Source organism: Solanum stenotomum, chromosome 9, assembly GCF_019186545.1.
Source record: "Solanum stenotomum isolate F172 chromosome 9, ASM1918654v1, whole genome shotgun sequence".
Lineage (NCBI taxonomy): Eukaryota > Viridiplantae > Streptophyta > Magnoliopsida > Solanales > Solanaceae > Solanum > Solanum stenotomum.
Window position 1 is genome coordinate 1,473,228 of NC_064290.1, and position 17,645 is coordinate 1,490,872.

At 31.9% G+C, this 17,645-nt stretch overlaps 2 protein-coding genes across 4 annotated transcripts; one reads left to right on the plus strand and one right to left on the minus strand.

The window, feature by feature from the left end:
• The first annotated feature begins 5,934 nt into the window (after window positions 1–5,934).
• LOC125877861 (probable receptor-like protein kinase At1g33260) lies at window positions 5,935–7,464 on the plus strand. Its single transcript, XM_049559136.1, has one exon. The coding sequence runs from the start codon at window positions 5,963–5,965 to the stop codon at window positions 7,328–7,330; it is 1,368 nt and encodes a 455-aa protein (XP_049415093.1). The 5' UTR covers window positions 5,935–5,962; the 3' UTR covers window positions 7,331–7,464.
• A 2,621-nt stretch (window positions 7,465–10,085) lies between these two features.
• Window positions 10,086–15,275, minus strand: LOC125876756 (B-box zinc finger protein 22). 3 transcript variants are annotated; one of them, XM_049557998.1, is made up of 4 exons: window positions 14,912–15,275; window positions 13,289–13,406; window positions 11,748–12,176; window positions 10,086–10,712 (listed from the first exon to the last, which is right to left on the minus strand). In XM_049557998.1, the coding sequence occupies exons 1-4, from the start codon at window positions 15,034–15,036 to the stop codon at window positions 10,428–10,430; spliced, it is 957 nt and encodes a 318-aa protein (XP_049413955.1). In that variant the 5' UTR covers window positions 15,037–15,275; the 3' UTR covers window positions 10,086–10,427. The 3 variants fall into 3 exon arrangements, with proteins under 3 accessions (XP_049413955.1, XP_049413957.1, XP_049413956.1); XM_049558000.1 differs by lacking the exon at window positions 14,912–15,275 and adding an exon at window positions 13,486–13,514; XM_049557999.1 differs by lacking the exon at window positions 13,289–13,406 and having other exon boundaries at window positions 14,912–15,265.
• Between the last annotated feature and the right edge of the window lie 2,370 nt (window positions 15,276–17,645).

Below are 17,645 nucleotides of genomic sequence, written 5' to 3' on the forward strand. Positions count from 1 at the left end.
TCAAGTCAAAATCAATAAACAATTAATTAAAACAAAAAAATTGAATTTTGAGCCTATAGTTTAAAAGTGTAATGAGTTTAATAATAAAAACTAAATTCGTACAAAATATAAATTTTGAATCTACCTGTTCGTACTAGTAAATCAATCTCCATAAAATTTTATATCTGCATGGCCTTCTATTATTGTTGTGTTGTTGGTCTTGGTTGAGAATCACTTTTTATTTTGGTGGAAAAAGGCAAACTCTTTAAGACAATTTTCTTGGTAAAAAAACATGCTCAAACTTCATGTGTCCTATATGATAAACGTGGTTTGTTAAAGTGAAGCTTCATTCATTCTCTATACTTTTATTTATTTATTCAACAACAAAACAACAAATAAAATGAAGATTAAATAAAATTGGGAAGAATTCGATGTATGATATTTTTTGTCATTTGTACAAAACCTAATCCAACATTTTCAATATTGTACGCGGGATTTTGTCACAATTCGTTAGACTCTTCTTGATTTGGTTGGTACCTCAATGATGAATATTAGAAAGAAAAAATATCAATCAACTAAAATATTGAAAAAAAATAAAATATTTCTTATTTAATTTGCACTTAGGGATTAAGTTTTTCTTAAAAAGAATTGAGATCATAGAAGACTTCACATGTTGAGTTTATTGGTCCTATACTATATTGTGTAAGCTTCAGTGAATAAAGTTAGATGTACAAAAGAGTGTTGAGTTTCCTCCCTCGAATATGAATATGATTTGAATTAGGTCAAAATTCATTTCATTATCTGGTTGCACATTTCACTTTCTCAACATTCTTACAACTTACAAGGATTGAAATTGCACTGACCACTTACAACTTTATATTATTCAATTTTTACTCTAGTATAGTCGGATTTAGAATTTCAAAAATAAGGATTACCAAACAATACAATCTTCACTAATAATAACAACAATAATGTATTTAGTGGCATCTGAAAAGGGTGGTGAGTACGGAGTATTACCTTTACCTTGCGAAAGTAGAGAGGTTCTTTACTATGGATCATTAGCTTAAGTAAAACATATAAAAATCAGTATGAAAAATAAATACAATAGTGAAGAAGTCATATTGAAAATAACGGAGAAAGAACGAAGAGCGGCAATAAATAAATATAGTAACCGAAGCAAAGAAAATATAGCACGTAACAATAAAATCGAAGAGCAAATAACAACAAAGTAACATTAATAATAGTGTTAAGAAAATTAGACAATGTTCGACTACCTACTAATCTTCTACCATAATCTTCAACTTTCATAATCTCTTATTTAGAGGTCATGTCGTCGATAAGCTGGAATAGTAATCGATTATTCACTATTTATTAAATATTAAAATTATTATATAAATAAGTTTATGAAATTATTTTAACTACATATACTATGTAGGTCATTCGAAAGTGATTGCACCGACACCAATAAAAGTGCATTTATATGAGTAACTATTCACAGAGAAAATACTTTATAAACTAAAGTTTATTATGCAGTGACACACGGAGACTGATTGACTATGGATTTGATGGGTTTAATTACCCTCATAATAAGTTTCGATATAAACTATAGTTATGCATAAGAAAAATAATTAGATAAGAGTAATTAAAGTATATGAAGAGAACTTTCAAAGAGTAAATCAATTAGGTTTAAATCTTTGATTCAATAATAAGCATGGTAGCGTAAATCTTGGATATCACATTTCAAGTTCTGACTCGTACAAAAAGAAACCAACTTAACTTTATTAGGTAACTCTATTTAATATGTGTCTCGTTAGGACGTAGTAAGTACTCGACTAAGAGGATCGAATTCAACCCCTTTAGGCCTACTTATCTTCACCAAGGTCCACTCCTACTTATATGAAGAGAACTTTCAAAGAGTAAATCAATTAGGTTTAAATCTTTGATTCAATAATAAGCATGGTAGCGTAAATTTTGGAGATCACGTTTCAAGTTTCGACTTGAACAAAAAGAAAGTACCTAAACCTTAGTAGGTAACTCTATTTAATATGTGTACCGTTTTAGGAGGTAGTAAGTACCGGACTAAGAGGATCAAATTCAACCCCTTAGGCCTACTTATCTTCACCAAGGTCCACTCCTACTTATATACCTGCACATATACTGTTTAAATAGGTGAAAAATGATTTTTTCCGTTATATAAACAAGATAATTCTATTTGTTTAAGGCATGACTACCTTCTTGCCTGTTGGTTCTATTAAATCCAATAATTTTAACGTAAATTTTATATTTATTTTTTACAATTCAATTAATATGTACAACAATTCATTGAAAATTTAGTAAAATATTTTTTTAAGAATCTAAAACTCGTAAACTCAAAATCAAACTCCGCCATTTGGCATGACTCACTAGGACACCAACCCAAAAGAATTTTTAAAAAATAGACACAAAAGAAAAATAGTAGCGCCTGTTGAGATGTCACAATTAGGTTGAGTTGACCATAAGATCCAAATCTTCATTATGTCTGTCTTCATGCCTTGTATAGACTTCTTTTCCTTTTATTTTAATTACTACTTACCCCCTGAAAACTATGTACTAACTACAATTATGAATTATTAATTGCAATTATTTAGTCAAGTGCCCACCCCTTTCATGCTTAATAAACTTAAATTAGTCATTTTCCCATTCTTATTAGTCCAATTATGTTGATTTGATTGTTAATCATGACTACTACTTTCTCTGTCTCCATCTGACACAATTTAATTTATAAAAAAATAAGAAAGAAGGAAAGAATTTTGAAAATAATGATTTAAAACAAATTTTAGATATTTATGTAATCATTTTATTAAGGGTGAAATAAAAATTTTAAAGTTAAATTCTTTCTTTTTAATTATTAAAATATGACATTTTTTAGACGAATTAAAAAGAATGAGAATACTTCTTCCTATTCTTTTATTTTTCATTTTAAATAATAATCTTTCTTCGAAATAATTGCACCAACTGTTCTTTTACTTCTTTACAAAATATATTTATGAATAATCTATGGTATTAGTTTTCTGAAAAGCCTACCTCTGTTCAAAATTAAATTAAAATATGGGAATTACTTCCTCGGTCCTCTTTTAGCTGTCATGTTGCACTTTCGAAAGTCAATTTGATTAATTTTCAAAGTTAGGTTAGATTACATTAATTTGATAATTTAAACTAAAAATTTAGATATTCAAAAACTATAAGAAAGGTACTATAAATTATAGTTTTTTGCATATCTATATGATAAAAAAAAATACATTATAAAATATAAGTCAAAATTCTTATCGTTTGACTCTAAAAGAGAAAACCATAACAACTAAAAAGGAACCAAGAGTCTGCGAGAGAATAACAGTTAATTTAATCAAATGGTCCTTATAATTAGTGCTATTAAATGACTTTTCCATGGATGTGCTAAAAATATGGTAGGGAAAAGACTATATAGATACTCTCTTAGTTCCTATTTATATGTCACCTTTTTAGATTTCGGTCTCTTAAAAAACTAGATAAGTTTACTATTAATATATCTTTTGTTAGAGTTCTCTTAAAATCAAATTTTCAATAAACGAACATAAATTAATTTATTTTAATTAATTAAACTAATCAATAGACATGAATTAATCATTTAATTTTCTTATGTTGGTAAAATTCATACTTTCAAGACTAATAACTCTCAAAGGTAAAATAGAAAAAATAGTGTAATTTATTTATTGATTTTATGATATGACAAGTATTAAGGATCATTTATTTTTAGTAAGAATGACATATAAATTGAAACAGAGGAAATAACTTGCCAATAAATTTTATTTGGATGCTCAAATTGTGACTTATTGAGCACATGAATTTGAAAAATCTTCTTCATTTTTTTTCTTTTTAAGTTATTACACCTGAGAGAAATAATATGTGAAGATTATAAGATTAGAAATTAAACCATTAACAATAAGATAAAAAAATTTAAATGTCAACCAATTGAGCTATCAAAATTTTGCTCCACAATATTTTAGTACTTTTCAATTTTTACACATACAAACAAAAGTTTTATTATAATATTTGAAAATGACTAAATTTTTAGACAAATGCGTACGGTTTTCTGGTTGATAGAGTAATTGACTTGGTAATATTGTTTTGAAATATAGACGCTGGATTTTTTATTTGGTAGTGTATGTCACGTTTTTAAAAACCAACTAGGTGAAAAAAAACGACTTAATTGGTATTCTAATATTTCAGAAATCAATTACTCCTAATTGGTTTGATTATTTGATTTCCATTAAAGAAAAAGTTGACTCAAACTAAGCCCTTAATACAAGGAGTATAATTTATCATATTACTCCCATTTCCAAATTTACTCGTTCATATTTGATTTCACACGCTTTTTAAAAATCGATAATTTTATTGTATCAGTCTTAATTATTCATTTAATAATGCTGAAAAATAAATTTGAAATAATTAAAATATTAATACTACAAATAAAATAGATATAAAATTATAAATTATCTTTTGATTTTTTACCTATATAATACATAAACATACTCTTTAATTTAGATCAATTGTCATTTATGCTCTCCAACTTTTGATGTGCTCAAATAAACATTTAAACATATATAAAATTGAACAAATAGATGCATGTGTCCTAAATGATATAATACACGTACGACACATGTGTCAATTTATTTAATTTTATACACATACAAGTAAGCATGCACACCCAAAGTTCAAGAACATAAACGCAAGCTGAATTCAAGTTAAATAACATGTTTATGTTGTCATATTACGCTTTTGAAAGTCAATTTAATTAACTTTCAAAGTTAAATTAGATTACATTAATTTAATATTTTAAACTAAAAAATTTACATATTCAAAAATTATACGAAAAGTACTATAAATTGTACTTTTTTGCATATCAATATAATGAAAAAATACATCATAAAAATGTTAGTCAAATTTTTTAGCGTTTAACTTTAAAAAAATTGTAACAACTAAAAAAGAACGGAAATATATATATATATATATATATATATATATATATTTAAATTAAACAAGTAAAATCGAACATCTAAATTTTAACAGGATGGACATGAATACTAGGATGTGCATCATTCGGTTTGGTTCGGTTTTATGTATTATTGGTTCGGTTTATCAGTTTTCAGTTTTTAAATACACTAAATCAATAACGAACCAATAAGATATTCTTTATCGGTTTTTGGTCATTAACGATTCGGTTTCAATTTACCCAATAAGAAAATGCTCATAAAATAAATATATAATTTCTCACTTCTCTAACAATTTGACACGATACAGTAAGACAAGCAAATCAATTGTATATGCTTTGATATAGTGAAACAAGAAATATAATGAAAAATTGCATCAATAAGAGTATATGTAGTATGAAGGCTACAATAACATGTTACAACCAAAACATAATATGGAATTTCTGATTTGAAGTAGAAGTATTATGACATGTGAAGTGTGTAGACCGTAGTGTAGAGTACTGATATAGTGTCCAGTTATGTTAAATTATTAATATTTAATATTTATAAAGGGTATAGTAATAACTTACTATCGTCTTAATGAGTTATTGGTTTATCCAATAACTCAATACTAAAAACTGATATCAAACCGATAATTCAATATTTTTTTTCTTATAAAAACATTAAAAATCCATTTACCCAATAATATTTTTTCACTTTGATTTATTGGTAGGATCGATTTTTGCACACCACTAGAAGGAAGTACTAAATAGCCTATTTTAATCAATTGTTGCCTTTCCGAGTCACCCCCTTCACATTTTTATAACCTTAAATAAACTATTCATTTTCCCACTTTTATTATTCCAAATCCTATTCCTGCTACATTGATTTATTTATTTTTATTATGTCTCCACTTATATATATTTTTTTTTCATCTGTATAATATATCTCTTGTTTTTAGAATAAAAAAAAATCCCTTGTTGGATACTGTTGCTTCCATGGAAGCCTCACCTTCCAACACTGTAAAGAGTAAAAAATTGTCAAATACTAAGAAATTTTCAAAATCAAACTACTCTACTCATAGAAATAGTCCATTTGTCTGTAGGTGGTGGGGTTCTTTGTTCACTTGTTCCTATTTCTTTTCTATATTTCTCTTTTTCTCCATTTCTTCCTCTTCCTCCTCCTTTGCTTCATCAAAACCCTTACTAGCCACTCCACCGACGAAACACCTTTATAATACTGTTGATTCAACTCCGACCCAGAAAAATACATTTTACGATAACAGAGTTTTTGTTGTTATTTCAGTTTTGGGTATTTTGGTGTTTGTTTGTTTTGCTTTAATGGCGTTGTTTAAGTGTTTGGGGTTCAAGTTAAGGCGGCGGGGTGGGGGTAGTGATGCTAGGGTTACTGGGGATTTGGAAGAAAATGGGGATTCGAAGAAATTAGGGGTGAAGAGGCTTTTTACTTGTGATGAGGTAGAAAAATTCACTATGAATTTATCGAGGTCGAGGTTGATTGCTTATGGAGGATTTAGCACGGTGTATTTAGCCCAATTTCCAGATTCAATGCTTGCTGCTGTTAAAATCATGGATTTAAGCTCTGAGCGTTTTCAGAGAGTATACAAGCAAGAATTAGACATTTTGCTGCAAATCCAACACGAAAACATTGTGAAATTTCTGGGAAATTGTGATAACGGAGAAGAAGGTATGTTAGTGTTTGAATATGTTCCTAATGGAACTTTACAGGAGAAATTGCACGGCGTTGATGGTAGAAAATCACTTTCATGGATAAACCGTATGGCTATAGCATTTCAACTTGCTAAAGCCATAGAATATCTCCATGACAAATGCTCACTCCCAATAGTCCATGGCGATATCAAAGCTTCAAATATTTTACTAGACAAGAAATATAACTCTAAGCTCTGCGATTTTGGGTCAGCAAAAATGGGATTTTCTTCCACAATTTTACCACCATCAGCAAATCGAATGATGCTTGGTTCTCCAGGATACACAGATCCTCATTACTTGAGAACTGGCATTGCTTCAAAGAAAAATGATATATACAGCTATGGCATAATTGTTCTAGAATTAATTTCTGGATTCGAAGCACTTTCATCAGATAATGGAGAAAGATTAATATCAAAAGCTGGAACTATATTAAGGGATTCTTCTAAAGTTGCAGAAATGGTGGATTCAAAGCTTAATGGAGTTTATGATTTGGAAGAAGCTAAAGCTATGGTGTCATTAGCTGGATTTTGTCTTGGTGATTCACCAAGCCTTAGGCCTTCTGCTTCAGAAATATTGGATACTATAACAAGTAAAATTTCTTCAATGTCTTTTATGGTTTCTCATGATCAAAAAAGTTAAAAGATTGATAATTACTAGTATTATTAGTATCTTTAAAAAGATTGAATAACTAATATTGTCACTTTGAGTGTGATGATTTAGGTGAAATTTCTGTAAATTAATATGTATAGAGTGGTTCTGTTTTTTTTTGTTTGCAAAAAAAAAAAAGGAGTTTATACTTAGTACTCATAGGGCAATCAATTCAGTTCAAGCAATTCCATGCTTGAACTTTGGAATTTGAATGGTTAGTTTTCTTCTACTCGTTTGTTTTTATTTACTTGTCAAATATTTTCTAATTTTTTTTTTTTTACTTGTTATTTTTGAAAAATCCTTTTTTTTTCATTCATTTTTTTTGTTTTCTGTGCTACAAATTTATGGGGTGTAATTGCAGTTGTCAACAGTTAAGTTTTTTGAGTTTTCCAAGGTCTTCCAAGTCAATCTTGCAGGTTTACATTAATGGGAGGGCACAATGTCCCTGACACATGATTATTCAACTAAATGTGTACCTGACCTAATAGTCAATAAAAACTTGATTGAAAATGATTAGGTCTTCAGATTTAAATTTTTGTAGATACTAGTTTCATTTTAGTTCGAACCATTGATAGTGTTAAAAATATTTTTTTATTTAATTTATTAAACGTAAATATACTTTCAATTTTATAATAAGAATGAAATACACTCCTAAATTCTCACCAAATTTAGAAGTGTTTTCAGCATTTTTCTAGATTTTTTATTAAGAGTTTCTTGCTCTTACAAGAATTTAAGACTATTTGTTATGTCATGTGACGGATCAGGGGTGTCAGTGGGTTCTAAGTTTAGTTAATCAAATAGAGTTGTGTTTTTAAGGGTGTCAGTAGTTTGAAGACAATACTAATAAATTACGTCGAATTCAGAAGTATTTTCAATACGTTTCTCTTTTTTCATTTGTTCAAGTTGGTAGACAAATTCATACTTGTGAAAGATGGTAAATATTTGGTAAAATTACTCGAGATATAGTATTTTAAGATATAACCTAGTAATTAATAAACTGATTGAGAAACATGAAATATTCCGTTTATATCTCAATAGAGACAAAAAAAACATTGAATGATTTCTCTTGTATTTTATGAAATTAGTCGAAGTCTGAGCAAATTGACTCGAAACACTACAATTAATTCGAAAAAAAAAAGAGGTGTTCTTGACGCATCATAAATTACGTTCAAGAGAAGTGACCCCCCCAAAAGGGAGAAAAATGGCTCCTAAGCACATGATGGGAAACCACAACTATTTTATTAAAGATTCGTAAAGTAAAAGGCTAGCACGTTTATTATGTCTTTTAAGGCTTTTTAAAGCATCTAAAAGAATAATTTATATTATCAGCAAAATTATAGGCCAATTGGATTATACCACTACGCCAAACTTTCAGCCATTGCTCAATGCAAAAGCCAATGTCCTTGCTTCTACTATAGAGTTCGGAGCAGACGTAGTAACAGAATCAGAAATTTTATTTCCAAATATGTTATAGAATTTGGGATTGACATTGACGAAATCTACATAATTCAAATAATGTATCTTACAAAATTATGTTTTGTTGTTATCCTATCGATAATTTCCTAAACTAGACCTGCTTAATCTATAACAGAACGTATAATTCATAAATATCTAAAATTATCTAAGTGGAAATAGCTTTCTTGTCATTCAATGAGCATCTTGTAATTCATAAAAATTGGAGGCAATATAATCCTTGTGTAAGGACCATCCTATCTAACTTTCAGTCACTAAGATACATTGCAAGCATGGATGATTATCATACGAGATTCCCAAAATATCATATGATTCTCATTCGTGAAAATTTATTCTTAGAAAACAGACAGAGATCGAAGAGAGTTCAATTGAACCCTTTTTCAATAAGTAACTCTCCAACTCGAAGCCTAATGTAACCGTATCACGTGTTTATATATGTGAAAAGTCTACTATTGTCTTAAGTTAGAAGACTAAATTTGCAATTTTTTCCCATGTGGGGGGACCTTAGGTTAGGCAAAGGCATGTGTTAACATTAGATGAGCAAATAGTAAAAGCTTTTACAGCTCTTCTATACAATAATTGACAGTAGGTACCACTTCAAATGAGCTGCCTCTTGATTTCGACCACTTATTACTTCATCCACTTTGAATATGATTTTATAGAACGATAAGCAAAGCTTGGACCAGGAACTTTTAACAACGCATTATGAGGCTATTGGGAAATGAAGAAGGAACTAGGATCAGATATGTGCGGGTTGAAAATATATAGGTTAAGACAAAAACGATCAAACACCTGACCCACCTATATTTAATATGGGTAAACAATGCATTAAATGCATGATAATAAGTTGTGATGGTCTGATGTTTGAATATATATGTTTCTTTCACATTAAAACATGTATACGTATACAAACATGGTCTTTTATGTTCGAAAAAAGAAACGATAGGGCGGAAGAGTTGAGGAGGAGAGAATTCACATTACAAAATAGAATTTTCCTTTACTATGTGTGTGTGTGTGTTTTTTGGGTGGAGTGGCCGGGGGGGGGGGGGGGGNGGGGGTATGAGCTATTTGATCAGCCAGAATCAATCGGAAACAACCTCTCTACCCCCAAAAGGTAGGGGTTAGTCTACAAACATGTCACATTCTTCAACCCTTGTGGAATTACACTGGATATATTGTTGTTGTTGTCTGTGATCGGCTAGAATACAAGTAACTACAATGCACACTTCTACTATGCAATTTCGAATCGACTAGAAGAAATAGTGAAAGAAGGTAAATTAAGATGATACAATGGTCATTTTTCTCTGGTTCCAGTTTACACATTTATTTTCTTGTACAACTTCTGGGAATTGGAGTGGAACTAATACACTTTTGGCATTCTATGTAACTGCAGCAGACAGTGCAGATTACTTACAAAGGAGAAACACAATAATCATTGCTGAAATAACTTCAAATCAAATTTCAACTACCACACACTGTTCTATCTAGACACCTATCACTAACTTTAGTGAAGAGCTTAGGGGTCTGAAACACCTATCACTAACATGAGTGAACAACTTAGGGGTCTGAATCACCTATCACAAACGTGAGTGAAGAAGCTTAAAGTAAATGTGCATTAACACTGCCTTCTTCGTTTCAGACGAGTACCACTTGGAGGTTGTTGTTGAAGGCTCGATGAAGGGGAGTAACTAATATCAGGCACAAACACTGCAGAGTCGAATGGATTCTGGTAAGTTTTGGACCAGTAAAGTCCAGAGGCCGTAGGTGGGGAAGGAACTTGTGGCACTGCCCAAGATGTGTCTGGCACCTGACCCAAGCACTCATCACCATCTAGTTCTTCATCTTCAACTCTTAAGATTGATGAAGAGTCTGACTCTCCACCAAGCTTGCCATTATCCGCCTGATAGATTTTAATGCAGGAACTAATTTAGAAGCCATTGAACATAATCCCTGTGCAAATTATTGATTATCTAGGTATATCCATGCATTCTACTTATAGCAAAGAGGCAAGCGATAGACTGAATATTTCCTTTGGGAAAATGAAACAGTCATTGCTGTCAAACTCTTGAATAAGATACCTCAGCCAACATGAATCCCCACCTTTGACTACAGTCATATCAAGCAAACATATGGTCGAAAATGTATCTTCATATACTAAGCACCCATAGAAACAATAATGTGACTGACATGAAGGCATATTTTCTGTAGTATGAATGCCCAAAACAAAAGGGCACGATGCAATAGCTAAAGCTGCTTCTTTTTTGTCACAACCCTAAGGAAGGTTGTGATCCAGCCACATGCTAATAATAATGTGCGCTTTAGAATGTCTATATTGAACACTAATCGAGACTCGGAAGTCCAAGCATTTGAGTGGCCCAAATTTACTTTGGCAAAGTGCAAGATAACCAATATGGTAATACTCCAACAATCTTTAGCACCAATGAGTTTGTCATACGAAGGGGAAGGACAAGTTCATGGTAAAATGTCTGTCCAATCAAAAGATTGAATTGGGGCTAACAATATATACATAAAGTGGTCCTACCAACAGATAATCCAACCATAAACTCATTTTTCCAGTTCCATGTCTTCAGATGAAGATTATTCTCTGGTTTCTTGTTGGGGAAAATGCAAGCTTACGACTTAAACCCTTAAGTATAGATAACAGAGCATGCATGCCACACAAACTGTGCTGGCAGGAATAGACTCCATCAGGGATTTTTCTCTTTTGGATGATAGTCCAATACAACCAGGTCCAGCTAAGGAGATATCAGAAATACAGATGCAGTCCAAGATATTCATGAAAGGTAAGATGTAAACCATACCTCAAATAATCAGTCATCCATTCCATACTTCTGATTAAAATGCAGTCCAAGAAATTCATCTAATTTCAATTGTGAAATACTACAAACAACAACTACTACAACTTAAACCGTACCTTAGATGATCCATCATCCATGTATCCAAAATTTTGATTGAAATCACCCAGACCAATAAATTCATCGAACTGCCATTGGGGCATACTTCCAGCTGCAGAACCTCCAGCAAATGGAGACTTAGTAGGAGCAAAATCCCCAACTCCACTAGCCTGGGTAGGTAATACTTTGTTAAATTGAGCATCCAATGATACTGGGGCATTTCGTTTAGAAAGTGGAGCAGACTCTGGCTCAGAAACCTTCTGAATGGACAATGACGTCCCTGAGGATGAAATACCACCAGGATCAACAGGTTCAAGTCCTACTTTCACTCCAGTCAGCAAAAATCTTTGGTGAGCTGCAACATGAGGATTAGCTGTGTGAATAGCAATATCACATTTTCGGCAAAGTAATGCCCGATCCTCAAGACAAAAGAAATAGCCAACTGTTTCCTGCGCAAATAGAATCCTTTTTATCAATACTTAGAATAGTACGGCCGTAATAAACTGGAGATCAGACCAATTTAAAAAAAGAAAAAAAGAAATTGACAGATAAATAAACATGAATTATATACATCTAAAGTCACACTGAAGCACAGAAGAGAAGTGACTTCCATTAGAAGGTAGCAAAATTTCACAAACTTGGGAAATAACTGCTTTTGGTCCACAAAGGGAAAGGAAAATAAAAACCTTAGCGATCAAATCAAATCTCCAGAAGAGAAAGATGCAATCACTTTCGCTAAGCCAAATGGTAACTTATGCTTCATGCGACTGTGTGAGTCCAACTAATAACCACAAACTCCTTAAGGTGATTAATATCTACAATTACAATAGAATAAAAGGCTAGTAATGTTCATGATTTGATATCATGAGCACTCCAGATGATTGCGTAAGCATTACAACAATCTGAACAGACACAATTAATCCTATGTGATCCTAAAACTTTCAACCTCTAACTGAGCTTCTATATGCTTTTTAAAACATGGAGCTGCATCCCCCTAAGAGAAGTGTTTTTTTCTTCTCTTATTTCTTTTTAAAAAAAGAAATTATATTTTGAGGAGTGGATCCCCCCTTAGAGCAAAGGTGTGGGTTGCAAAAGCTAACAATAGTTTTCTGTCTATGAATATTCATAATTATGAACTGGAGAACAGGTTATGGCTAGACTCCAGATTAAGGTTTCTGTTTTATAAGAGGGTAAATGCACCATCACCTCACCTTCTCCCCCATCCCAAGACCTCTTTTTTCTCCCTTTTTTCAATAAGGTAAATAACTAAAGGAGACTGGACTCAACCTCAGTATGTTTTTCCTCATCAGGAAAAAGTGAACAATAGACGATCCTTAACCATGAACCCTTATGTGAACAACAAGTAATCATAATGGGTGTTCCTTCTTGATATGTGTAATACACTGGTTCTTCTGATGATCACATGCTTGAACTGAATCCTATCATTACATCTCGAATTCCAGTTTTATTCCTATAACATGGGGCACTCGATAATGCATTTCAGTATATCTTATATACAGATGTTGAGAAACCTCTAAGCAGAAAAGTACGAATCTATCACCTCTTGCTTCCTTAATCTCTTGCCCAAAAGGACTGCCAAATAAGGGAAACAGGTACTCCATAGTTTAACATTAAGAACCCCTAGATGAGCCCTCCACATGCCATATGCAAACCATATCCTACATTAATTTCCATGAATCAGCAGCTTTTCATGGAACCATAACCAAACAAGAAGGCAGCAGAATATTTAACTTAGACCTCCATATATCCATTCGTGAACAAGATCTGCATATCTTCATAATGCACGCAGGAAGGAATACCCCTAATCTCCTTTCTTTATTTTGTTCTTTCCTTCCTCTTTTGTGGGTTTCCTTTTTATTTTCTGAAGGGGAGGGCTGGGAACATCAAGGGAAGCAAAGACCAAATATGCAATTTCTACTGAACAACATGATTAAAAGAAATTAGATTTGCACCTAGATATTAACTTTACTTGCATATCTTTCCACAAGACAAAAAAATTAGTTCAGTAGCACACGAAATTTAAGACACATAAACAGTAGTATCAGGCATGTAGTGGCTAACTGGGTTGTTAAATGTCATTTTTAGAACATAAAAAATGCCCGAACAACAAAGGTGGAGTACAATGATCTCGTTGTACAAGAACAAGTGATATATACAGAATTATGACAACCATAGGGGTATCAAGTGGCAAAGTTACACTACGAAAATTTGGGAGACGGTGGTAGAGATGAGGTGAGAAGGGCTGTGTCAGTATAGGGAGAGGAAGATGGACATACATATGGTGTTCATTAACCTAGAAGAAACGTACGACAAAGTCCTAAGGAGGTTGTGTGAAGATGTTTGGAGGGTAGAAGTGTACCCATAGCTTACATTAGGGCGATTAAGGACAGCTACGGGGAAGCCAAGATCTGGGTACGGAAGTAGGAAGAGACTAGGAACACTTTCAAGTCATGATGGGATTGCACCATAGATCAACTCTAAGCCCCTTTTTATTTGTCTGGTGATGGATGAACTGATGCAACATATCTGATGGAGGTGCCATGGTATATGATATTTGCAAATAACATAGTATTGATTGAATAGGCACACAGCGGAGGTAACGGTAGGCTGAAGGTTGTAAGACAGACTCTGAAATCTAAAAGGCTCAAGTTGAGTAGGACCTACACATAGTGCTTATACTGCAAGTTTCCCTTACAAGTATCATTTTTATTACTCCCATACTAGCTTAGTCTATGATTTTATTATTACATATTGCTTCCTTTGCCTCAATCATTGATATTATTTATTCCAACAACTGTTCTTTTCTCCTTTATTTTCATCAAGACTTCTTCATCACTGTATTTTCATCCACAATATCTCTGCCTTCCCAAGATAAGAGTGAAGCAGCATACACACCACCCACAGACGCCACTTGTGGAATTACACTAAGTAATATTCCTATTGTTCTATAAACAATAGTATCACCAAAATATCTATCATTAACTTATACTACAAAAAAACAAAAAAGTCAAAAATACAACTTTATCCATGTCTAATTGATGCTACTCCAAAACAAATAAAAATAAATACAACTTACGCAGCTGAACCATTTACACTATCAACATAATCCATTCAAAATTCACCTAACATTCCAACACTTTACAAGATGAGTACGATTATATACCTGGCAGATGTCACACATAGGCATAGATGAAGAAGAACCAGACAGAGGAACTCTCTGATGTTTACTAGCAAGCTTATTAGCAGCATGAACTTTCTCATCACACGACCAACACAGCGCCGCCTCATCGGCGCAGCACAAAACGTTCGCCTCCGCAACCTCACAAACGTTACACTGAATCTTCATCACTTCTTCAGCAAACTTTAGCGAGAAGATCTATGGTTAATATTGACAAAAAAGGAAGAAGCAAAAGATCTGGAAGTTGCAAGTGGGTGGGTTTATGCAGTAAATGAACCAAATAACGGTGCCTGGAGTGAGTGGGGAAATGGAATTTTTGATTTTTTAGTATTTGTACTGTTGGCTTTCTCAGAAATTTGGGGGAAAATAAAGAAATGGTTGATTTTGAGAGAACGTGTCGGGTTTACAATGGTGACCCGCTGAGCTGGATGTGGGTACCGTTGACGATTTTATTGAGATTTCGTTATATAATCCTATAAAAATATCAAATGGTTCAATAACAAGACAAGAATAATATCCATTAGAATATTTTATCCTAAAAAGATTTTTTTTTTTTTTTATAGAAGCCAAAACAAAGATTATAAGTTAGATATTATCTACCTAAAGAGTCAAAATGAAGTACTAAAGTATAATATCAAGGAGTTTTTTTTTTCTTTTTTAATGAATCGAAACGAAAAATGACTGAGTTTCAATTGATTTTGCTATTTGCAAGTTCAATCACGTGCTTAAGTTAGTTGCAAAAAAGTTTTTCCGATTGATGGAATTTATACCAAAAGATTTGATATGGTAATGATTGGTGTTGAAATAGCAACTTTTTACATTTTAAAGTATTTACTCAAAATAAAAAGTGTGTGATTCTTTATACTCATTGGTATAGTCGTATAGGTATCGAATGATTTTGTGCACCAAAATTTGAATAAATAAAAAATCATTACCTAATATTTTTATTTATGAAATTTAAACTTAAGATATCGTACCCTACTATCGATCCTTAAATACTCTATTATGCAATGATATTATGAATAACAGTAAAAATAATAATGAGGGGATGGTGTGGAGTAGTTTGTATACTTGTGGGAAGGCCAAGGAAGCCCCACATATGTATATCATAAATTCACCCTTTCCTATTAAACATTATCCAAAATAATTTAAGAATTTTTATAATGGCAATGAGATTTTGTACATAAGTCTCATTTATCCCTCAATAGGTTTGTTTGAACCTGACTTGAAAATTAATTGATTTGGAGTTGGAATTATGTTTGAATATGTATAGTAAATTTCTTATGTCCTACTAATAAATTGTGCAAGTGGTATGATCTACAAGGTCACATATAATATCTAATGTCCTTGCTAAAATGAAGTTGATTTTTTTTTTGTTTCTCAGTCATGTGTCCGGAGCTTACATTGAATCGCCGACTAAATTTAGATCGTACATTGTAGGGTCCATTCGGAGGTGGCGTTCCTAACAGAATTTTATTTTATCCATACTTAGGCTCAAACTCGAGATCTCTAATTAAGGATGAAGCAGTCTCATCACTACACCATAACGGTGAAGTTGATTCTTTGCTAGTGGAAGGCAATAGCTTTGATGAAGCCGACACGCAATTTAGTGTGGGTGCCAACATGAATACCTCGTTACTTTTTTATGTTCAATATCTATCATCCTACTTTTAATGTTTTCACTACTGTGGCTTGCGTGTGTTTGTCTCAACCAGTGAATTCATATTTTTCAATATTGCAATCACTAAGATCTTCAATGCCATTTGACATTTAAGATCCCCTCCCCACCTACCCCAATATACATACATTTTTCATCAAGATATACAAAAAGAAGAAAAATATCACAAGTTGTATAAAAAGGAAACTTTATATAGTGTAGGGGACTTATCCCTTGAACAACTTGAGTAATGGGAGAATGACAATTGAATCTTGCAGTGGTAGAACCTCATGAACTTTTCATCTTACGAAATTTCTAGTGAGATTGAAAAAAAAAAAAGAATGGGATAGTGAGTCTTTGTACGGCAATTGTCATTGTTAATGGACTTGAACTTAAGAGTGTGATCTATTCATGAATAGGATGAAAGTGAAAATCAACGAAAAATGACATGAAATAGCAAACTACTAATTCAAATTAAATGCTATTAGTAATAGTTAATTTTATTTGTAATTCGCAGCAAGCATCCCATTGTTTTGCCATCTGATTTGGTATACAATTAGTCATTTTATACATTTCGGTATAAAATGCGTTTGTGTTTGTATAAAGCAAGAGAAAAGTGTATATACAAATACAAATACATATATTGTCGTCCTATACACTTATAATTATACAAATACAAATTTTATTATACAAATTACAATGTATAAATGAATTTATACAAAACTGAACAATTTGTATAAAATTGGATGTATCTAGCGAATTATACAAATCAAAAGCTCCATAGCAAACATAAAATTTGCTATGGAGCGCAATTCTGCAAACTATAGTTATAACATACAAATATAATTTTTATGTTTGCTATATGTGAAAGTTGCTCAAAAATCAAAAGGGGTTCCTTATTTGTAGTATTTCTATCTATTATTTGGGTGATGTATAATTCTTCTATTTTACTGTATGAAATTTCAATGAATTAGATCTATAAGCACGCTGCACAAGCTTATAGGTTCGATCTCAATGGAAAAACAACATTTAATTAGTAAGTTACAGCAAAAAAAACTTAAA